The sequence below is a fragment of the Phoca vitulina genome, unplaced genomic scaffold (genome assembly GCF_004348235.1).
Source record: "Phoca vitulina isolate PV1807 unplaced genomic scaffold, GSC_HSeal_1.0 scaffold37, whole genome shotgun sequence".
NCBI classification, from domain to species: Eukaryota; Metazoa; Chordata; class Mammalia; order Carnivora; family Phocidae; genus Phoca; species Phoca vitulina.
This window is the reverse complement of record NW_022589740.1, coordinates 6670188-6693324: the sequence shown is the minus strand read 5'-3', so window position 1 is coordinate 6693324 and position 23137 is coordinate 6670188. Positions and strand designations below refer to the sequence as shown.

Genomic DNA, 23137 nt, shown 5'->3' with positions numbered 1-23137 from the left:
AAGAGAGGTAGGGCGAAAATTGTCTTCTTACTACAGCTAAACAGAGTGAGGCTCAAGGACACCGAGCTCAGGAGTAACAGAGCCCAGATGCAAACCGCAGTTTCTGAATCCAAATGTCAGCACAGATCGCATCACATTAAAGTGATAAAAATGAAAAATGTTCGAAGCCATCCCAGGGTCAAAAAAGTCCCTTCCACAACACTCCTTGGAAAATGTACCCTTTGGTTCTTAAACAAGGAAATAGAGTCACCCTCTAGACAAGCAGAGAGGATATTATTTACATTCTGGGTATATCTTATCACCAGCAGGGTCCAGAAATCCTTCTAACACACACATACACAAACACACTCACACACACACACACACAATCTCCTACCGGTTACTCACTCAGCCGCTTATTAATGGAACATGTCCAGGCAACTTAAAATTTTATCTAGGGGCTGCAAATTTCACATTGGAGTTATCAAACATGACTGCTTATTGTCTCCCATGTTCCTGAACTCAAAGGTCCTATGGAGCCTGGGGAAGAACAGAAAGTTTCAAGAGTGCCACTTTTTAGTGTGTTGTTCCCCATCACAGAGGAGAGCTCCCTGCTCTGAAATCCCATGTTGCTCGGACAAGGGCCGTTCTCTCTTTCCCATATCAAGCATGGGCACCTCACCATTTCTCTGTGCGGGACACCTCTGCCCTCCTAGAGAGCTGGCCAGGTACTGGAGGAAGGGCTCTCCTGCACACCGCTCAGAGCTAACTCAGATCTGTGAGCACATGCAGCTCCATGAGTGAGAATGGCTGTGGGCTTCTGGGCCCCGGAAACTGGTGCTCAGGACCACGAACCGGAGCATCTCCAGGCTGCAGGCATAGGACAGACATGCACCCCCAGTGCCTATCCATCAGAGCTCATACCTTAAGACTGGTGTATGTTGCCTTTCATCTAGATCACTGAACGAGTAGCACAGATCACATTCAGTGGTTAGAACTACACACAGCAGTAGCCTACGGTTAACTTCTTTCCATGGAGCCATTTTAGTGCAAGACAGGTGTGTCTTGTGTCCAGTCCCAGACTCTTCGATGCCAAGTTACACAAGGATTCCAGTATAAACTGTCACGTCTAGGAGAGGCCCATGCTACGTGTTCCAAAGGACAGAACTTTATGAAGGCTTCAAATGTGTTGGGTCTGAGTTCTGATTCCAGTAGGAATTTCAGGAGGTTATAGGAGGTGTAGTCACAGGGTATAGATTATCCTCATTAACCACCAAAGGGCCCTTCAAATGTGTACATGTTGCAGCCTCCTAGTTGTGTGGGTTCCATGGTTGTGACCCCCAAAATTATAGGAATGTCAATGCAGTTGAAGAGACTGGACGGAGTCCTAAAAGTTTAAGAATACCAGAAGGAAGGAAAAGTTACATGGTGAACACATAGGAATGCTTTATGATCCTCAACCTTCTCGGGTATGACATGTACATAATGGCAAAATTTTCATATACTCCTTCCCATGTGATACTAACAACCAGGGTCAAAGGTAAGCTGTGAGATAACACATGACTGTAGCGGGGGGTTCTGAGTAGGAAGAGGGGGCGATGAGCTCACAGAGATGGGTGGGGGGCCTAGCCTAGCCCGTGGAAAGAAAGACAGTGGCAATTCCTCAACAAGTGTCACATGTACAACAGGGAAAGCTGAGAGGATGAATTTGGCAGTCCAGGTACAAATAAATGCCACAAACCAATGCAAATAAAGAAAAGATTCCCACCACACCCCCAAGAAGAATTTTTTTTTTTTTTTAATTAAACAAGGGAGTATTTGGGGCGAAAACCACAAAGAGCCCTTCAAAAATCCAGATCACCACATGAAAAGGCAGAGTCAGCTTGCTGCTGAGCTTGTAAACCCAGCACGCACACTTGCCAAGTCTAGACGCAGGCCAGGTATTTATAGCTGAGCAAGATTTAAATGGCCAGTAACATTTCCTTCCAGAGACAGTTTGGTGATTAAGAAAATCAAGATGCTAACTGAACAGTTACTCTACCTGACAGGGAACAGACCTGTTAGCGGAAATAAACAAACTACTGCTGTTTCACATCAGAGTCCAAGGAAATGGAAAGAGAATTGACCTGACTGGTAAATAGTTCCTGTTTTCACCTTCAATTTCCAAATAATCCTTGTTGCAATATTTCCGATAATTCCTCCAGCGAATCTTCCCCTGAAGTGGACTTGATTTCAGGAAACACTATGAGAGCCACAAGGCACAGTTCCATTTCTCTTCATAGTCTATGAATTATCTCCCGTGGGCAGAACCTGCTGAGATTTCTTGAGAGAGCCATTCAGGAGGCAGGCGGAGATCAGATCAACGGGGCGGAGTGAAAAAAAGGAAAAGAAGCAACTTGATTGGCTGTGATTAAAATTTCCTGGCAAAGACAAAACAGGACTTTACTTGCCACAAATTATAACTCCTGGTTTGTTTGTTTTTTCTCCTTCAAGTTATTAAGAGAATTTCTCACTGCTGCACTCTGCCATAAGATCCTAATCAAAACAACACAGGGAGATAGAATGTTTTCGTTTCTCTTTCCAATGACTCTCCCCTAAGACTCCGGGTTTTGCCTGCCAATGATAACACAGATACTACTTGGTATCTCTTGTTTTGTTCTGTTGTTTTGCTTTTGTCTGGCTCAAAAAAAAAAAAAAAGTTCATGGCCATTGGGGAGAAAAGAAGGAGAAACTATAAAAATGTTCAGTGTGCCTTTTTAAAGCCTGTGATGTAGAGTTCCTCAAGAGACCTACTTAGGTGGAGGCATCTCGCCACCTTTAGTGTGGATGCCCATCTTTCTGTAGGTGAGATTTTTAACTCAAACAACCTGGGGACACTCACTTTAACTCAGAACGTTGATCTGTTCGCGAGCTCCTCCAGACTGCTGCAGGGGGATTATCCTCCTGAACGTGGGTCCGCAGTCTCCTCCGGGGTGTAATGATGTCATGTTTGCCGAGTGCTTTGAAACTTCTCAGAAGAAAGGCAGTGCACAAAGTCAAGACATTCTTCACACATTATGTAAGACAGAGCCTTCGTTTTTTCTGTTTCATATTTAGAAAACTGCCCCTCTAGCCAGGCTATGCTATAAAAGGAAGAGAAGATCTTCCGTGACCTTCCCAGATTTTCTCTTGAGTGTTCTGAATAGTCTTTATGCCAACCAGCCCTCTCTCCCTCGCCTCTTTGTTCTTTCTTGGCACCTTTGGCAAAGCCAAGAGAGCAATGAAGAAATGTAAAGAGACAAAACTAAACCACCCTCCGTCCTCTCTGCAGTCACTTCTTCCCAGAAAGTTGCCTCTCCAGAGTTCACCAAGAGAACCGAAAGAACCAGATCAAAAGATCTGTTCGTATATTCATTCCAATTCCATTTCACAAACATGGCAGGCCTTCTAAGTATTTAAACCATAATTTTTACCCTTCAAGGTGCTTACTTCTGATGACAGGAAAGGAATAAGTTTTGATTGCAGAGAAGGACGTTGGTGATATTGGGGTTTTCGTGTTAAGAAGGTGAAAGGTAAGATTAGATCTAGTGCAAATCTTGGGTATGCCTCTTCTCCCAAACCCCCTTATCCCAATTCCAGTACTATCCACCTCTCCATCTCTATCTATAAAAGACCTCTGATCTTTGCTTCCAAATGGCCTTCCATTATCTTCTTCCCAAAGCAAAGCCAAGTCAATTTAGGAACAAGCTCTGATTGGGGTCATTAGCCATCCATCATCCTTCCATTTGGGTCAGTAACCAAGAACTACCCCTCACCTCCAGAAGGAAGCCCCTCCCAAAGGGTGAAGCTTTATATTTCCTTCACGTGCAAGAATTATCCATCCAGAAAAACCATCAGACCCAGCCCAGAAAACTGCTGTAATAAACACACCTTTGGAGAGAGTTCCATTTCTCCTGGATCAGGGAAAATAATTCTTAAGATCTCAAAAGAGAATTCTAATTTCTAGGAGGTGCTAATTCTAGTCCCACCGTGGTTAGCACAACTGCAACCTGTGCTTTGTGATCCTATCAGATGATCAGCTGAAATCACTATTCATTTTGTTCAAAAACATACTTTCTCTCCCACACAATTTATTCAAGGGTTCCTTTAAGATTTCAGCGGAAGATCCAGCTTCTGCTGGAAGTGCTTCTCCAATTACAATGGAATCCCCTTAACTCTTTGATCTGTCTATCCATTTATTCCCGACTTCTGACTCCAGGAATCATTAAGTGGTCTTTCCTCTCTTAGATGGCAAACTCTGTCATGCCTCATAATTGAGTGGGCACTCGATAAATGAATGCTATGGTGCTCTGAGGAATAATACACTTCCTATTGGCAGCAAATCCGGGAGAAACTTCCTTAGAAGAAAGCACTGTCAATTACCACTTAACAAGCCTGGATTTTGGCTCCCAGAGAAAAAGCAAACCACACAGTAACAACTCACCCCCAACAGTAGCCACATCGCTATCTGGCCCCTGTCCTCCAGTCACCTGGCAAGTGGCTGGCCCCATAGCAGGTCCTTGTTGGTAGACCGACTCATAAAAGCAGGAGAATGGTGATACGTAATCCATCACTGATATAGGTAGACGCCAGCTAGGTGCCTGACCGTCCGGCTCCGCGGAGCTCCTGACCTCCTGTGGTCCTCGGCTCTCTTACAGCTGGCGCATCTAGCTGCGATGAGAGATGTCAGGCCGGGAGCAGGATGCACAGAGAGGACGGGGAGGCCGTTCTGGAACACTGGCAGGGGATTCACCTCTTTCTTCTGCTGCAGCCACCCCAACTTCCCCGTCTCCCCGAGGGTGAAGCTTCTTCCAACTCGACTACACAGCCTTCCTTCTACGCTACCCTGGGCCAGGCCAGAGCTCCACGCTTGACACCGAGTGATTCACAATTAGAATGCCAGTCACCTAGGAAGTTCACGCCCAGGCCCCATTTCCAAACTTTGTCATCGAATTGGTCTAGAGTCCAACTTCAGTGTGGATATTCTGGAAAGCTCTCCAGGGGATCTGAATGTGTAGGCAGGGCGCAGGCCCGCTCACCTCCTTCATTCCAACCCCTCGGCCCGGACCTGCAATCCCTGGGTCTTTTACAGGGAGTGCTGCTGATAACAACAACAATCAATATCACGTTTAATAATAGTACCTCACAATTCCTGAGCATTTCTTCTATGCCAGGCACTGTTCTAAGTGCTTTACTCATACGAAGGCACTGAATTCTCATAAGAAGTGGGTGCATTTGTCATTCTTATGTTTCAGGTGAAAACACTGAGGCATAAGGAGAGGTTAAACAATTTGCCTAAAACTTCACAGCTAGTAGGTGGCAGTAGGAACCCAGGAAGACTGTCTCCAGCACCTTCTCTGTTAACCATTAACCTACACTGCCTCTCTGTATTCAATGCACAAAGGTTTTCAGCTACCACAGGGGTGCCCTCTGGATCCTGTATGGATATAATCATCTCCTCAGATAACCGTATTTCTGAATACACATATCTGCTCCCACTATCCCCTTAGCAAAAACCTTCTACGGCTTACTAACTGCTCATGGGATAAAAATCCAAACAACATACAAATACCTTCCTCGACTGGACTGGGCTACCCCTCTGGTATCTCCTCCCACCTTCACCCACTCTACCCTCCAACGACTCCGAATGACTAGCAGTCCCTTCCATCCACCATAGAACCCTTGAGAACCAGGACTGCCCCCTCCACACTCTAGATATGGTTGTTATCGGCATTCGTACCGCTCATGAGTGTGTTTCTGAAACAATTTAGAGATGCTAAGACAAAACCTCCCCAAAGAGCCAGGTTGGAAGGAAGCATATTCATTTAGAAACTCAGCCCTTCAAGGGTGCGACCAGCAGTCTAACGTGAATTTAAACCATACCTACAACAAGAAAACATTAGATACATCAACTCTCCACCTTCACAAAACCAAAAGCTTAAAAATGGAATTATCATGATGAAATGACATACGCTTACGGACCTTGCTGCATTACTCATAACTTGCAGATTAAAATTCTTACGTCCTATTAAGCACTTACACTTAGCTGGCTCAGGAGGTGCCACAAAGCCCCCATTTCCTTAGAAACTCCCATTGTAAGAGTGTTTTAAACACTACAGCACTACATTCCAAGACCTCCTATAAATTGCAGTTACGGTGAATGAGAACAATCCAGTTTGGGGCCAGAATCTTAGGAAGTAGTTCTCAAGAGTTCCTGGAAAATAAAGTGAAACTGGTCCAGCACTTCATTCCTTCATTGAAAAACGGGTAAAGCAAAACCCAACACTTTGCAAAATACAGGCCACCCATGAGTGCACAATGCAACCGGACTGTGGATGTCCTATATTGGTCTACTTCAATTTAAATGTAAACTACTTGTGGTTCGCTCTCCTTTTCCCAGGTCTATAAATCTCCCCACTACCCTCTGAGCCTGCATTCGCATCTGTTTTTCTACTGGACAAGACCCAGTTTGTGCTTTCTTTGTTCAGAGAGAGAACATCTTTCTATTGGGCCACCTAAGTTCCAAATCACGTCCCCTGACCTTACTCATTAGGTACTACACATTACAGAATCACTTGACTTATCAGTCTAGCTCAGGATGTCTCAACCACGGCCCCAGTGACGTTTTGGACCAGACAGATCATTCTTTGTGGTAGGGGCCTGTTCTGTGTTCTATAAGCTTTTGGTGTAACAGCAGCCCTGGGCTCTACCCCCTGCATGTCAGTAGTACTTGTCCCGGGAGGGGTCTCCAGACATTGCCAAACATTCCCCGAGGGCAGGATCACTCCCAGTCGGAACCACTGGTCTAGCCTCACACACAACCCATTTTGGAGTTTCACTCCCGCTGTAAACGCTTTCCCGTGTTTGGCCACATTTTTTTTCCTTTCTGAAATTGTTCAAAAGCAGCCTGCAAAAACAGTCTTTGGCCTTGGGATTTCTAAGGTGGTTTTCTCAGAATGTAACCCTCAGTAGGGGCTCGTTTGTATTGAGTCCATATCGAGCATTTGATTTCGGTCGAGGCGGGGGTGCGGAGTTGAGAATTGGCCATGACTCACAAGAAAGCAGCTGTTAGGACAGGCCTTCCTAGTACCTGCATTCCTTTTGTGAATCGCCTCCGGGAGGGGAGGGGCATGTTACTTCCGCTGGATGATCACACATGGAGTTTTGCCTAACACCTTACAGTAAGCACCCTACATCCCCCAAGGGGCCACCTCTCCCAGTCAGTTACTTGTTAGTAACAGAAAACTCAATCCAAACTGACGTGCGCAACAAAGAGAATTTATTGACTCAGGTAAGTGAGAAGGCCTACAGAATCAGCACTTGCAGGAGAGGCCGACCTCCAGGTGGGCTGAAGGTCAAGTTTGGGTACCATCTCTCCGAGTCTCTCAGCGTCCACTTCTCTAGGACTCCGTTGGTCTTCAAATTGGCTTCCGTCGTTGTGGTACAACCACCGTACAAGTTCTGGTCCAAGGTCCATATACCACATTGCTTCCAAGAGGGTGCCTTTCTAATGAAGCAGAAGTCCTGAGCGTCATTGTAACTGGACAGACCTGAGGAATATGCTTAGGGCTGAAGCATCCCATCCATGTGGCCAGGACAAGGCCCCGGGCCGATGGGTTGAGGCCCTCGAATCAGTCACAGAGGCTGAGGGAGGAAAGTTATGCTGATGGGTTTAGAACAGTGCTTCTCAAAGTGTGTTCCCTGACCAGTGGCATCAGCATCGCCTGGGGACTTGTTATAAATACAGATTTTCAGGCCCCACCCCAGATTTGCTGAATCAGGAACTCTGGGGTGGGGCCCAGCCATCCCTGTTTGAATAAGGCCTCCAGGTGATCCGGATGGAAGCTAAAGTTTGTGACCCGCTGGTTGAGACCATCAGGCCCTCCCCACGGAGCCTGGAGTGGGGTGAATCTGATGCACTTCATTGGGCTGTCACCATCAAAAAAGGATACAGCGGAGGCCTCAGAAGTTACAAAAGCCTTTAAAAGGGGAAAGTTCATTTCACGTCTTCCTGTGGCACGGCTACGGGGTAGAAAATGCAGTAATCAGAGCTTCAAACTAGCAACTGGTCTGACGATTACAGGGCTTGAGGCAAAGGAAACATCCAACGTCGCGTTTGCATTTTCTGTGGGTCCTACCCCACTCACCCCGAAGAAACTGGACAAATACATGTATGCATATTTGAGAAAAGTAAAGCTACTTGGCCATTCAAACTGCATCGAAGAAGACATTCTCTAAGAAAGTTTCTTAATCATGGCTCATCCTAGGAATCAACTGGAGTAAGATTATATACACAGCCCCTTGGGACAGACACGAGACTCACCGAGTTAGGATCTCCAAGGGAGGAGCTGAGAACCTGCACTTTTTGCAGACACTGCAGGGAGCTTTATGGATTATGGGTGTTTCTCGAAAACACTGTTCTAAGAGATACATCCAAAGAACTGGGGAGAAAAATCTCAGGAAGGAATTATATGAATATTTCTCAGCTCAAATAACAGTTTCTTTCTCTTATTTACCTGTTCCCCTCACTACCAGAGCCCCCTAATTGTTTTTCCTCTCGACTTACCTGCTTCCCAACTCCATCAGTCTTCATACCACTGCCAGAGGGAACGTTCTAGAACGCACTGGCTATCAGGGCCCCAGTCAAAACTCATCACAACCGTGGTTTCCTCCAGGGAAGAGAACTAGATGTGTTCCCAGGGAAGGACTTAGCTGGGTGTTACTGCCAATATTCTATTACTTGGAGGCAGCAGTGGACTCATAGATATAGATATATATATTTATTTACAGAAGTAAATTAGCAAATAAAGAGAGCCATAACTGTACTAATTATAGCAATGTCAATACAATTCTGGGCCCTGAGGATAAAACTAAATACATTTTTTTAAAGTAAAGAAATAGAATATGTCAATATCTCCGGGTATTCAGAGTATGCTTTTAAAAATTCTTTTTCGGGATGCCTGGGTGGCTCAGTCAGTTAAGCATCTGCCTTCAGCTCAGGTCATGATCCCAGAGTCCTGGGATCGAGTACTGCATTGGGATCCTTGCTCAGCAGAGAGCCTGCTTCTCCCTCTGCCCCCCCCCCCCCCCCCGCTTTGTGTTCTCTCTCTTTCTAATAAATAAAATCTTTAAAAATTCTTTTTCTCTGCATTTTATAATTACTCCTTTGTGAATCACATAATTTAATAAATTTTTTAAAATTAAAACAAAAAGTCCATCACCAGTCCTCGCCATGGCCTACAGGATGAAGGCAAAGTGTCGCTATGACATACAGATCTCCACAAAATCCAATCCCCACCTCTCCTCCTTAGCCGTCTTCCCCACCATTAGCCTACTTGAAACTCACACTTGACACATTCTGCATCTCTTGCATTTCCTTGAATACTTGATACTCTTTGGCCTCTGTTCTCTCTGCTCACACTGCTTTTCCTTCCCCATTCACCCAGTGCATCAGCCAGGTTAATGCCACATCAGGCTGAGGTAACAAAATCCCAGTAGATGAACACAACACAGATTTATTTTGCACTCACTCTGTGTTAAGAGGCTACAAGCCGTTTTTTTTTTTTTTATTCTCCAAAGACCCAGGTAGTAAATATTTTAGGCTTTGTGAGCAACATATGGTTTCTGCTACATATTTTTCCTCTTTGTTTTGTTCATTTGTTGTTTTTTGGGTGGGGTTTGTGTGTGCGTGTGTGCGCGCACGCAATCTTTTAAAAAACATAAAAACCATTCGTATATTCACAGGCCATCCAAAAACAGGCCACTGGCCATTGGCTGACCTCTACTCTATATGACCATTGCCAGATACATGTAGACAGCAGAGAATTACTCATGTAGTCACTCACACTGGGTTCATGAAGCAATCAGATCTTGCACATTTCTTGTCATTAGACAGCAGACAAAAAGCGAGGCTCTTATTCAAGTAATTAAATGCTCCAGTCTGCAAATGGCACCCTGCGACTTCTCACAAATAACTGCCCCAAATTCGTCCTTCAGTCCCACCCAACCATAAAGTGGCCGGAAAGTGCAACCCTACCATGTGCCCAGCAGTAATAAGAACTGACATTACTTGGTCAAAATGATGACTCTACTCAGCTCAGAGTCAACTGTCCTGGAAAGCGTGTTCTGATGCCATAATTCTCCAGCCAGATTAACTACCCTTCCCCTATAATCTTATAGCACCTTGAACATCCCTTGGGCTGTGCTGTTTCTCTGCCTCCCCCCCCACCCCGTCCTGAGCTTCCTCTGGTTGGCATCTCCCTATGCCCATTGCATAGCACAGTGCTGACCTCCCAGGGATGCTCAAAGCATGTTGCCTCAACAAAGAAATAAAAGTGGTGGACTGTGGGAGTGAATGGTTGCCTCTGCATCTACCTGAAGGCTTCTAAATCTAGCATTGTCAACCTTTCTGAAACCAGTTGGTTCAACCACACCTGTCTCCACTCATGATAAATTTCTCATTTTGGTTATTTGGTTATTTTCTGTATTCATTAAGTCCATTTCTTCTTATAACTGTTTTCTTCTATCAATGCTTTGCAGAGAGCTGGTCCCTGAGGCCACAGAGCACTCGGACTCTATGTGGCTTAGTTTTGTTTTTAGTTTACAGGTCAGAGGGCAGGCACAGAGAGGCACAGTGATTTTCCTAAGTTACACAGCCAATCAGAGGTCCAGCTAAAAGTTATGCTTCGATTCAACAATAAAGCTACCAGATTGAACACAGAGCCTCAGCTAAGTTCACCAACAATTTATTTATATCCCTAGGAGAGGCAGAAAGCATAGTACATGTTCATCAACTGTAAATCTATTATACCATACCAGGGTTTAGCTTGTAGTACCCAGGCATTTATCTCTGAGAAAAATATTAAACACAAGCCACATGGACTGTTTATCAACACTGTGCTTTTTCATATTGATTCCGCTCATCCCTCTACCACCTTTCCTCGTCTGTAAAGTGACACAGCTCATTCTCAGATGGTCTATCAGAACCCTGAGAATATTGAAGATGATGTGCCCTGGAGGTTTTACCATCGCACTTTAAAGCCTGTTAGGTGAACAACACCTGCATGCATTTTCACTACTAAACGGCGTAAGACAAATTTGAATTCAATTTCACATGCAACATGTGCATGGCTGCTGCAGTTGATATCAAATGTACAATCACAGAGCGGGCAAAACGGTGTTCGAAATGAGCTATAGTCTAACACTCCACCCACATACACAGCGTGAAGCCCCTTAATGTTTATCAGTCACAATCCTGATATCCTCTGGCCCCACCAAAGTGTATCCTGATCTGCAATTTTCCTTTTCTTGCCATCTCCTGGATACAGTAAGTTCCTAATAAATATCCCCTCTGATGGCTAGCCTTGACAAATGCCAGAAGAACCAGGGCAAAGAGAATACAGCTAAGCAGTGCCCACCACGTCTCAGATCACCAGTAGAACACCGCTAGAACGTGGTCCTATTGAAACCTGCAAAGTTTGGGTCATTCAATATGAAAATTAAAAAAAAAGAGAGAAAAAGGAAAAGAATAACTTTTTAAAAATATGTAAACCGTTTATTGAAGAAGGAGAAACAGCTCAGTGTGCCCTTCAACTCTTGTTAAGTGCTAAATAGACCACAGGAGACAATGCACCTCAACGAAGGGAAAGTGTGCAAGAAAACTGAAGTAACCACACACACACAAAACAAATTATAGGCTCAGGTCCTGCCAGGCACAAAACAAGAATCAATCCTTAATAGGAATCTTGCCTCTACTTCCTTTTTTTCTTAAGCCTTAAAATTAACTGTTACAAAGTGTATCAAGAAGAACAAACCTAGGTTCCCCTCCCCCCGAACAAGAAAAGGTTAAGCTTTTAATTACAGGCCCTCAAACTATCATTTTGTGCAATTAGCAATTAACTATAATCGTTGATGAGAGAATGCAGGGCTGCACTAGCAATTTCCCTCCTCCCAGGCTGGGTTATTTTAGGCCCGTTCTATGACAGAGAACCAACCACAAACGCACGCACCCTCACAAACACTCTCTCATTTAAAAGCACATGTAATTTTTAGCGAAAATGGCACCTCGGCGTGCGACTGAGACAGGCACCCGAACCCCTCCTCAGAGCAGCCCGAACGTTTCGAGCCTGTCCACTCCATCACTTTCAGGTAGAGGGAGGAGGCCTGAGGAAGACGCTACCTACCAGCCTTACAGTACCAGCCTCTCTGGGGCGCAGCAGAGGGTGGCTGAGACAGAGAGAGAGAGATGCTTGTTGCCTTTGGCAGCCGCAGGTCCCCCCGGGCCGCCGGCCCCGTTAGCGGGCGGGCGGTGGCAACGGCGGCTGCCGTTTGCATCAGCGCTCACTGCCGCTGCTCCTTGCGGCCGCTGCATGTGCAGTCGGCGGCGGCCGGGACCGTACGGTAATGACTGCAGGGAGCGCGCCGCTGCGGCGGCGGCAGGTTCCCTAGATCAGGAAATTAGGGCAGGCACCGGGGATTGGAGGCGAGGGCGGCGCGCGAGCCAACCAGCGGCCGCCCCGGGCCCCCGTGAGCCCCGGGCGGACGCGCGGAGCAGCCGGGCCCCAGGAGCAGTCCGGCTGGCAGCGGCGGCCGCGGCCACGGCCACTCACGCACGCACACACACTCGCACACCCCCTGCGCAGGCACCTGGCTGCCCAGAGCTTGTAAGAGCAGCGCGTCGAGGGGAAAGGAGGGCTGAAGCCGCCGCTCCCCCCACCCCACCCCCCGCACACACACCCCTCGCTGACCACTCCCCCTCCTGCCCCCTCCTCGCTGCTCACCCCGCGCTCCCGCAGCCGCCAGTGTGGGTGCTCTGCGGCCGGCTCCGCTCTCTTCTGCCTTCTCCTCTGCTCTCGGCTCCCCACCCCCTCCCCTCCCGAACCCTCCCCTCCTCTTCCCTCCCCTCCTCTGCAGCGCCTGCATTATTTTCTGCCCGCAGGCTCGGCTTGCACTGCTGCTGCAGCCCGGGGAGGTGGGTGGGTTGGCTGGTGGGGAGGAGATTGTGCAAGTTGTAGGGGAGGGGGTGCCCTCTTGTTCCCTGCTCCCTTTCCCCCTTTCTAACTCCTTTCCCTCCTCCTCCCCCTCCCCCCTCCCCGCCCCCACCTCCTACCTCCTTTGCGAAGGGCTGGTAACTTGTTGTGCGGAGCGAGCGGCGGCGGCGGCGGCGGCACCATCCAGGCGGGCACCATGGGCACGTCCGCGCGCTGGGCGCTCTGGCTGCTGCTCGCGCTGTGCTGGGCGCCCCGGGAAAGCCGCGCCACCGGAGCGGGTGAGTGAGGACGCGCCCCTCCGCCGGCTGCCCGGACCCAGCCGGGGCGCCAGGGGGCCCCGAGGCGCGGGTCTCCTTTTGCCCACCCCCCTCCTAGGAGGCGCCTCTCCGCTCTGCTCGCCTCTTTCCCTCCCAACCCTGGTGGCGCCTCTGAGCTGACTGTCAGCGCCGCGGCTACGGGGAGCCGGGCTTGGGGAACAGTGGGATTTGGGGTGTCCTAAAGCCTTGCCCGAACTAGTCTTCATTCCCTTACACTCTGTCCCCCAAAGCCACTGTTTTGCCTCGTTTTTCACCCCGCTTGGCCGGGGCTGGGGAGTGTGGGCTTCTGAGCCACTGAACAATGGTTCTGTCTGCTCTGCCAGGCGGAGTGTTAGGAAGGAGGCAGAGGGCCGGGTCGGGCCGAGCGGTGCGCGGGAGCCCGGGGCACGCTCCCGGGACTTGAGGGAGGGTGGGAGTGCTCGGTGGACGAGGGTGGGCGCCTCCGGGGACGCGTGGCGCCGGGTGCGGGTCCCGGCAGCGAGTCCCTGGTGGCGGTGAGCGGGCGCACGTTCGATGGGCGGCAGCCGGAGGCTCCAGGGAGCCACTACCAGTGCGCAGCCTGCGCACCCGGACTGCGACTGCCCAGGCGCCCGGTGGTCTCTCTGGAGTACGGGTTAGAGGACGAGTGCGGTTTCAAATAGTACTCCCCACTGGGTGTTTCACCCCTTCTCCCTCCCCACCCCTCCCCCCGCCCCCACGCGCCGTGTTTGTAAACCTCCCGGGTCTCCAGTGTGGCTGAGCGGGGGAGGGGAGCGCAACGAAGACTTAATCAGGTTAGTTTGCTGATCTTCGTTCCCGGTGAGATTTCCTCGAGAGGAATTGAGTCCTAATCTAGTGACTGTGTAATTAGCCTTCATTCCAAACAATAGATCAAAGGGAGTAGCGCGAGAGCTGCTGTGTGACGCTGGGGACTACCGTCGAGTGCCCAGGGTCTGCCGCACTGGGCCCGGGAGCCCTGTCCTCAGTCACTCTCCCAGTTGGAGCCGCACAACTTTCCTGGGCAGAGGACAGGAAGCCCTTCTAAGGATTCGGTCAGAGTCCCGGCGCGTCCCTGAAGGGATCTTGGACGTTACTCAGAGGGGCTTGGTGGCCAGCTCCAGGGAAGTGGGACAGAAAGCTGGCCCGCGGCCTGAGTACCCGTTCCCGAGTCCCTAGCTCCTGCCGCCGGGTGGCTTAGGAGGCCCGCCTGCCTGCAGTCACGTGTCTCCCGAAGTGAGCCAACTTTAAAGTGTGTGGTCAAGCAGCCTCTCGGGCCATACTTGGGGGTTTGAAGCCTCCCAGTGCCCCCTGCCCTTTGGCTCCGACTGTCCCGAGCAAGCGAGCGTGTGAAGCTGGGACGGGCTTTTCTGCCCTCTGCGATTGGCTGGCCGCCCGATCACGTTTGGGTTGGTCACATGTCTCCGCGAACTCAGAATATAGCAGCCTGAGAAGTATTATCTGTAAGGAAACGTGTAACACCCGACAGGCTCCTTCGCGCTGTTATCTCAAAAGCTTTCCCCCGACCTGGACTCCTTGAAAAAGGCGAGTCGTGGAGACAACCTCTGATGTGTAACAAACCTCAGAGCCTGGAAAAGGCCTGCCTACAAGAATTTTCAGACTGGAACATTAATCATTAATGGATGAGCAATACTAACTTATTAAATGATTTCTCAGAATAGCACCATGACTTGCATTATACTCTTCCTAACATTTCAAAAGACTAAGGTACAACAGAAACTATTGATAACCTTCCCGGAGGTGAGAGAAAGATTCATTTTTGCTGCATGTTCTCTCCGTATCCTTTTGATTTAACATGTAATGACTTTCCCTTAGAGGTTAACTTTATCGGATAGAATGCTGGGAATGCCCTTGAACTGTTGAAATGAGTTAGTTGAAGCCATCTGTTGGCCTTGTATTAGGTAGGTGAGGGTCCCTTTGGCTCCCCTATGTTACGTGTGAAATATATGACATGCCATGAATAGTGAAAAACAGAAGCCCATGCAAGACTTAAATTCTTCAAAGGAAAGGCGGCGCATCATTTTTCAACTGGATAGAATCTGGGGTTGGCTGGGGAGGTATTGATCTTAAGCCAACCCAGACTGACTCCGCTCTGAAGTTCAAAGCCCCAGGGTATGTGGGTTGACTTTCTGGTCCTGGTTTGGTATACATCCCTTCTTCCCAGCCCCTCCCCCCAAAACCCGCTCATGGCACTGGTCTAAAATACTCGAGGACGGGGCAGGGATGTTCTAAGATCCTGACCAGAAACTTCAACCAGGCTAACAAGATAAGTTGAAATTCAGTAGTATACCTGATTGCAAATCCCTAGGAATTCTAGTACATTTTCCTCCAGCCTAGGCAGTCAAAATTAGGATGTGGGATACCACATATTCATTAAAGCCAAAGCCTAGAAAAACCAAGGTTTTACTGCTTATGTCCCCAGATTCCTCGTGCATGTATAAAGGCCAGGCTCAGTAGCACAGCCCAATATTAAGACTTTACCATGATCAACTGCATGTTGAAGCACTAAGCATTGCTAGTAAGGTTAATTATAGCAGTCTCCATGCTTCAAAGAAGTGAAGTCCTGATTTAAGTGTTTCTGCCTTTCATAAAATTGAATAACCATAACTTTGATTTCACAGTTTTACTACCATTTTAGAAGTGATGAAAAGTAGCTACAAGCCCCTTCGATTCCAGAAGTATCAAGCTGGTAAGACTTCACAAGAACTCCCAGAGTAGAACATGGCCATAATCAAGGGAACAGGTAGCTCCCAGGCACATGGTTTTGGGTTTTGATCCAAAGGCCGAAAGACTCAGAGCACAGCATAGACATACAAATAACTCATGTTAAAAATCTAGATCGTTTTCTATTTCTTACAGAACGTGAATGAAGCTGTCCTTTTTGGTAGAAGGAAGAATGATCAAGGATAGGCAGTTACCTCTTTGACTTCAAGTTATAATTAAATTTACGTTGGGTACTGACTGTTCTTTGGAAAGCCACGTTCCTATACTAGCCTATGAGAAATCAAATGCCTCCAAAGGCTATGATAAGGTCTGCAATGATGTTTATGATAAATGTACCTGCCTTAGGAGCGCTGCTCAGGGTAGACTGCTCTCCAGATGGTTAGTCAATAGACTCAAAATTGCTTAGTATGTTCCCTTCTACTATAAGTTCATCCCAAGAGAGTTCTTAGGGCACAGCATGGAGACTACTTCCAAGATCAAGTGTCCAAAAGTACCTTCTGCAGAGGTGATGGATGAGATGTACCTGTTGAGCAGAAGTGGTCCAGGGACAATTTTTTGTGCCCAGCTAAAGAATTTTTAACTCGCAAATTTGAGGACTGATAGCTTTTTAACTTTCAGGCTGAGTGTGACTTAGCTTGAGCAGAATCTTACTTGATGATTTCACTCTGTATTTTTCAATCTGAATCGGTGTCTCTTTGCTAAGCTGTTCTGTTGGCTTAGCAATAAAAACTCTTAGCATGGTTAATGCCACCTAGTTAGATACACTAGCCATGCTGCAGGAACTAAATCAGATGGCAGGTGATACCGTAAAGTTAGCATACTTTCTCCTTCATGTGATGTGTCCTAGGAAAGCTCGGGCCTGCTGGTTATTCGGGGGCTCTAAGTTAAGAGCTTGCCTCCTGGGTACCACGAGATTAAGGACAGATTATGCAAAAAAAAAAAAAAAAAGTGGGGGGGGTCTTAATGTTTGCTTGTAGAGCCTTTGACTACTTTGTATTTTAGAAATGCTCCTGGGTGGGTGGAATGGAGGAAGGATACGCATGCTCTTGCATTTAAGAGGTAACTTTGAAGGCAGAGACTTTAAGATGGGACCACTGGCTGGAGTGGTTGATCTTGCCACCAACTTGGGGCTTCTGGGTTGGGCCTACTGGCTAGGAGCCTTTATGCATATAGATGTGGTTTTGGGGGGCCGGGGCAGGGTGGAGCTTGCGATTTGCCAAGCAAGGGAGATGATAAAACCTTAGTGATAGACAACATTTGCAAATTACTTCACGTGTTTACATGTTATAACCTAATACTTCCCCTAAACACAACATTTGCAAATTACTTCCCGTGTTATAACTTAATTCTTTTCCCCCCAAACACAATGAGGTAATAGGGTTCCTATTTTATAGACTGCCTCTAATCTTTCATTTTCCTAAGAAGCCTTCCCAAGATCTGAGTTATTAACTGACCTGTAGGTTAACGAAGTAGGTAGTAGACTGATGTCAACATTTCTTGTACTTCTGCTTAAAACCACTTGACATCCATCTACTGAGCACCTACCATGTGCCATTTGGCACCACCAGGCATGGGGGAGGGACACAGTAACTAGGGGGTTGGTCCTTTCTTTTATGGCATTTGGTCTAGTGGGGAAGTCAAATCAAGAAATCAATGCTCCAAAGATAGCCTGGCACAGAAGCTCTGGAGAGGAGTGAGCAGATCCAACATTGAAGCCTTAATCATAAAAGAGGCAGATAGCAGTTGAAGGTTGCCTGAGTTCCCACCTGCTACCTCTGTTACACAATATGATGTTTCCCAATTGTCACCAAGAACTTAGACTCTAACGTGACAAAGCCAGATGCTACTATTCCATCTCTGCAGATGACCTTACAAAAGTGTTTGGATTCGAGCCAACGATGGGTTGCTACCAACATTCCCAAAGAGCACAAAAGCATATCCCAAGTGAAATCCAGGTCCCACACATCAAATTTCTAACTCTACCAGTTAGCTGCTTCTACTGTTCCCTGTGTACCAGAACCTCGGTCCTCACAGGAAAATGAGGCCGACACACCCACACGGACACACTCACTCTGACAGATCAGTATGGGAAAGCACACCGTTCTTAAATGATCAGGTGGCACAAGGATAATGTGCGAGTACCCCCACAGGCATAGGAAACAGTGGACTTTGTAACATAGAGTCTTCCAAAGTTTCTAGCTGATCAAACAACTGGTCACACGTTTCAAGTTCAGAAATGCTGGAAAGAATACCTTGGAAAAAGTCTGTAGTTCAAACCAGCTTTATTAGTGAATTAATAAATCAGTTGAGTCATCCAGGAATACTCACTAGTGCCCAAAGACTCCTGAGACGTCAGGAACCTGGTCCCAAGTTACAAAGATAAATTCTATGCCCTGCCTTACGGGGGATCTCCACTTGTAGAGATGGAAACAGGCAGATAGGGCAAGCATCTCTCAAGGGGAGACATCTCTGCCAACTCCAGGAGAGAAGTACACAGGAGTGACAGGAGCAAACCATGGCCAAGCAAGGGTGTGAGGGCACAGGCCTGGGGAAGTGCGTGGGTCCCTGGGTGTACTCTGAGCAGATGGCTGGTGGGCACCAATAGGGAAAAGTTGGGGGAAGTAGGTGGGGAACTAGACTCAGCCCTAGGTAGGGCCAGTGAGAAGCCCAGAAGTGATCCCATCCTTGGCCCTTCAGGCCATTCTAGGTTGCTTGAATCGCCATCTTGATTTGGATAGAGAATGTGGCAGCCTGGAGACAGGAACAGGAAACAAATTTAGATCAAGTGATGGATGAGAGTCTGGACAGGGCCAGGGCTTGATGACAAAACATCAGGGGAGAAAAACCCGGGCTCTCTATGAGACCAAGGGTTTAGAGGAAGGGATGGAGCTCCTCAAGCATAGGGGCTTCTGGTGAAGAGAAGACAGATTTTAGAAGAACCTCTTTATCATGCATGCGTGTTAAGGCATCGAGATACATTTTACCCACCTAATGGGTACAGAGGCTTCGCCTCATGTTATCACCATAAGGTCTGTTGTAAGCGTGGCATTTACCAGCCATGCCCATCCGGTGATGGGCATGCAGGCTTATGGGGGCCAGGACTATGTATTCTAACCCTGAAAATGACCTAGTCACTTCCATTGTGGGTAGAATCTTATACCTCCTAACCTTCGGGCAGGGCTTTCCAAGTATGGTCAGAGACCAGCAGCGGTCGGTACCATCCGGGAACTTGGAAAGGCAAGCTTGGGCCCCACTCTGCTCCTGCTGAATCTGAAATTCTGGGAGGAGGGGCCCAGCACAGGTTCTAACAAGCATTGTGGGGATTCGGATGCAAATGAGAACAGGAGCACCACGGACCTAGCAGTCTCCACCCACAGAAACTAATAACTTCCCAATATGCTCCGACTTGACCAAGGTGCCCTAGACTAGAAAGCCAAGCCCTGTAGTCCTAGGAAGAACCTTGCTGAGGCTACTCAGGTGGCTTTTTTTTTTTCTTTAAAGATTTTATTTATTTATTCATGAGAGACAGAGAGAGAGACAGAGGCAGAGGGAGAAGCAGGCTCCCCGCGGAGCAGGGAGCCCGATGCGGGACTCGATCCCAGGACCCTAGGATCATGACCCGAGCCGAAGGCAGACGCTTAACCGACTGAGCCACCCAGGCATCCCTTTTTTTTTTTTTTTTTTTTTAATGAAAATGGGGCAGGGAGGGAAGACAGCCTTGTCTTTCAATAATAAGACTGTATTAGGATAGTATCATCTTGACAGCTGAAACTACCTAATTCTGGAATGATTTAAACGGACTCTACTACCCAAGTTACCAAAAGCAACAGAATATTCTAGCGGGAAGTAGTCCTGCGTTAGGTGCTCTAGGTTGTGGGCATGATCAGCGGCGTGGTATCTGGAGCCAGACCGCCCGGGTTCAAATTCTCATTCTGTGCAGGCTGCTCTTGGGCAAGTACTATGCTCCCTTATCTATACTCCTCTTTCCTGATACATAAAAGGGGAACAGTAGTGCTCAGAGCGTAGGATTTAGAATTTAGGTGAATTAAAAGACTGAAGTCTTAGCGCCCTGTTTGGCCAACAATTGTAAGAACTTATTTACCCTTGATTCTTAAGATCACCTGCACCCAATGTCAGTGGAAAAACTGACAACTGAACTGTAAGATTCACTTATTTCAGTGAGTCAGAAGGATTAGCCGAAGTGTTTAACAGCTTCTGGTTGGTTCTTCCAAGCGCTTTAGAGGCTGACGTGAGGGCCAGAGCTCAGCCTTTGTGCCGACAGCTCCCGCCTTCCTTCCTCCCTCTCACTCACTCACCTCCTCTCCAGAGAGAAAAACCACTCTGCTGACTCGCAGGTCTGCTGGTCCTAAAATGAGTTTTAGCCTATGAATAGAAAGATTGGCATTAAAGAAGCAGCAGAAGTGAGCCTGACTAAAAATAAATGCCCTTGGCGGCCCCGAAGTGGCAAACCAAGTGGACTAAAGAAATTCCTGTAGATAACAGCCGGGTGCTCCAGCAACGAGGACAGGGCGAGCCACTGGACTCCTCGGGCCTGCCGGTCCCGGAGGAGTGGCAGCCGGAGTCTCTCTGTGCAAGTTCAAGTTCAGGTCTGCGCCTGATACCCGAAAACCTCTCTCTGGGAAATGCATAGCCCATGTGGAAGGCTGGGCATTTACTGGAAGGTCTATGCAGTTCTCCACAGAAGCTTCCACATTGTTCTTCCTTGTTAACCCTTGCGGGGACAGTCCGACATCAGCAGGCTGACTTCTCTGTGCATGTAAACCGCTGAGTTTCTTGGAGCCAGTGACCTGCCAACATGGCTGGGCAGCAATGCTCACTCCTTAGGTAAGCAAGGCTCCTGGGACAAGACGCCTTGTCGTCAGTTTGCAGGGTCTGATGCCCGCCCCCCGCCCCAAGCAAGTGACAGAATTAGCAAGTCAGCCTCTGACACTTCCGGGCCTTCATCCAATACAAATGCAAACAGCTGTGATGAGGTACATATATGACTAGGTGCAAGGGACTTCCAACCCCTGACCCAGAGGGGCAGGGATATTCATTCTAAGTATTAGAGCTGAAAAGAAAATGCAGATCGAGGCCAACAGTTTGGTTTCTTAAAGCAATAGAAAGAACCCTTCTCAAATGCTCACACAAAACTCTAGTATCGAAAAAGAAAGCCTTCCTGGTTAAACAGACAAAATACCCAAGTTTCCCCACTGTCACTTTCCCCCTTACTTTAACCACCCTTTCTGGCGCCAAGGCATTCCTATGAAACCCTGTGGCTTTGAGAAACCTGCTAAAAATAACACTTTCTCCCAACTGTTCACCTTTCTGAGCAGATGGATGTGGGGAAACAGGCTGCCTAGAGCTTCTACTTCTGGGGTCATTTCTTGAGGCCTTGGTGGTCTTAGCTTAGTCTAAGAATTAAAAGCACCTTCGGGCAGGGGGCAGGCGCCTAGGTGGTGCCGTCAGTTGAGCATCCGACTCTTGGTTTCAGCTCAGGTTGCAATCTCAGGGTCATGAGATGAACCCCACGTTGGGCTCTGCGCTCAGTGCAGAGTCTGCCTAGAACTCTCTCTCCCTCCTCCCTCCCCTCCCGCTCTCTCTCTAAAAAAAAATTTTGAAAAAAAATAAATAAATAAAAGCGCCTCGGGTAGAGATGATTTCAAGCTCAACCTGTTCCCTTTATGAAAGTAGAAGCTGAACCTGAGACTTAACTGTCATGGATGAAAATAGCCTATGGGTCCACAGTCCTGTAATCCCCCAAAGCTGTGGAAACCAAAAGCTTCTTAACTTGTTTGGTGCTTTCGGTTCTCCTGGAGCTCTGTAAGGCAGCATTCCCAGCTGAGCGCCGGAGGTGGGAGGGAGAATCTTCTTGAATCCTGGACAGAAGACCCACAGTGCTGCAGCCTGGCTGAGGTCCCAGCACCAGATTCAGGGCTCGGGGGCCCTGGCCACTCTGCACCAGGAGCACTTTCTGCCCAGGAGCAATCTCTCATAACAGAGTGCTTAGATAACAAGAAACTGAGGCACGGCCACAAGGCTTATAGTCTTTACTCACCTCTCTTTAAAGAGAGGGTCCTTTAGAAAGGCAGCTGGACAGCCTTAGCCCCCACCACCCCCACCCCGCTCCTCTCATAAAGGAGCAGCAACATTCAGTACCTTTCTCCCCTTCTAACCCCCATCGTCCCCCGCCCCGGTAATGCAGAGTCATGTGTGTGTCCCGGTAAAAACACAGCTTTAGGATAATCGGGCAGAAGCTTTAGGACAATCGGGCAGAAGTGGAAACACCTCAGATAAGAAGAGGTAGAAATTAAACTCCTTTTGGTCCTAAGGTATTGGAATAAACACTAAGAAAATGCTTTTCTCGGTCCTGAGTCTGCTCAGTATCGACTCTTGAAGCAATGCTGCTGGGATTTTAGTATCATTTATTACTGCTGATCGTTCCGTTTGCTACAACTATGTTCAGAGACCCTGTTGGAGGTGCTGGTGAGCTGCATGCTGGCCTTATTTTACCTGTGTCCCTGTATTTGATCCCAGGCCAGCTTGAGCATCTAGGAAATCTGTAGCTTCAAAAGTCATTTTTCGGATCTTCAGGACCTAACCCTGAAGTTGGAAAACCATCATTTAACACCTACTTTTATGTCCAAGTCTGATTATAGGTCCAAGTCTGATTATATGCCTACCTTTTTTTTTTTTCTAGAACTTTTTTTTTTAATTTTTTTTATTGTTATGTTAATCCCCATACATTACATCATTAGTTTTAGATATAGTGTTCCATGATTCATTGTTTGTGCATAACACCCAGTGCTCCATGCAGAACGTGCCCTCCTCAATACCCATCACCAGGCTAACCCATCCCCCCACCCCCCTCCCCTCTAGAACCCTCAGTTTGTTTTTCAGAGTCCATCGTCTCTCATGGTTCTTCTCCCCCTCCGATTTCCCCCCCTTCATTCTTCCCCTCCTGCTACATTCTTCTTCTTTTTTTCTTTCTTAACATATATTGCATTATTTGTTTCAGAGGTACAGATCTGAGATTCAACAGTCTTGCACAATTCACAGCGCTTACCAGAGCACATACCCTCCCCAGTGTCCATCACCCAGTCACCCCATCCC

General features: G+C 47.8%; 1 protein-coding gene and 1 long non-coding RNA gene across 24 annotated transcripts in view; one reads left to right on the top strand and one right to left on the bottom strand.

The window, feature by feature from the left end:
• The window catches only part of LOC116646722, a 120384-nt gene extending 107206 nt beyond the window's left edge, over positions 1-13178 (bottom strand). For 17 of the 20 annotated variants that reach the window (XR_004302177.1, XR_004302175.1, XR_004302179.1 and 14 more), the window contains exon 1: positions 12180-12446. This is a non-coding gene — a long non-coding RNA (uncharacterized LOC116646722). Of the gene's footprint in view, positions 1-12179; positions 12447-12776; positions 13044-13105 lie in introns of those variants that run through there. The other 3 variants (XR_004302178.1, XR_004302183.1, XR_004302185.1) reach the window with 2 other exon arrangements.
• VLDLR (very low density lipoprotein receptor) overlaps positions 12547-23137 on the top strand; it is a 30284-nt gene continuing 19693 nt past the window's right edge. For 2 of the 4 annotated variants that reach the window (XM_032427628.1, XM_032427630.1), the window contains exons 1-2: positions 12547-12659; positions 13119-13264. In XM_032427628.1, coding sequence (XP_032283519.1) covers positions 13183-13264 — 82 coding nt within the window. In that variant the 5' untranslated portion in view covers positions 12547-12659; positions 13119-13182. Of the gene's footprint in view, positions 12660-12948; positions 12968-13118; positions 13265-23137 lie in introns of those variants that run through there. The other 2 variants (XM_032427627.1, XM_032427629.1) reach the window with 2 other exon arrangements.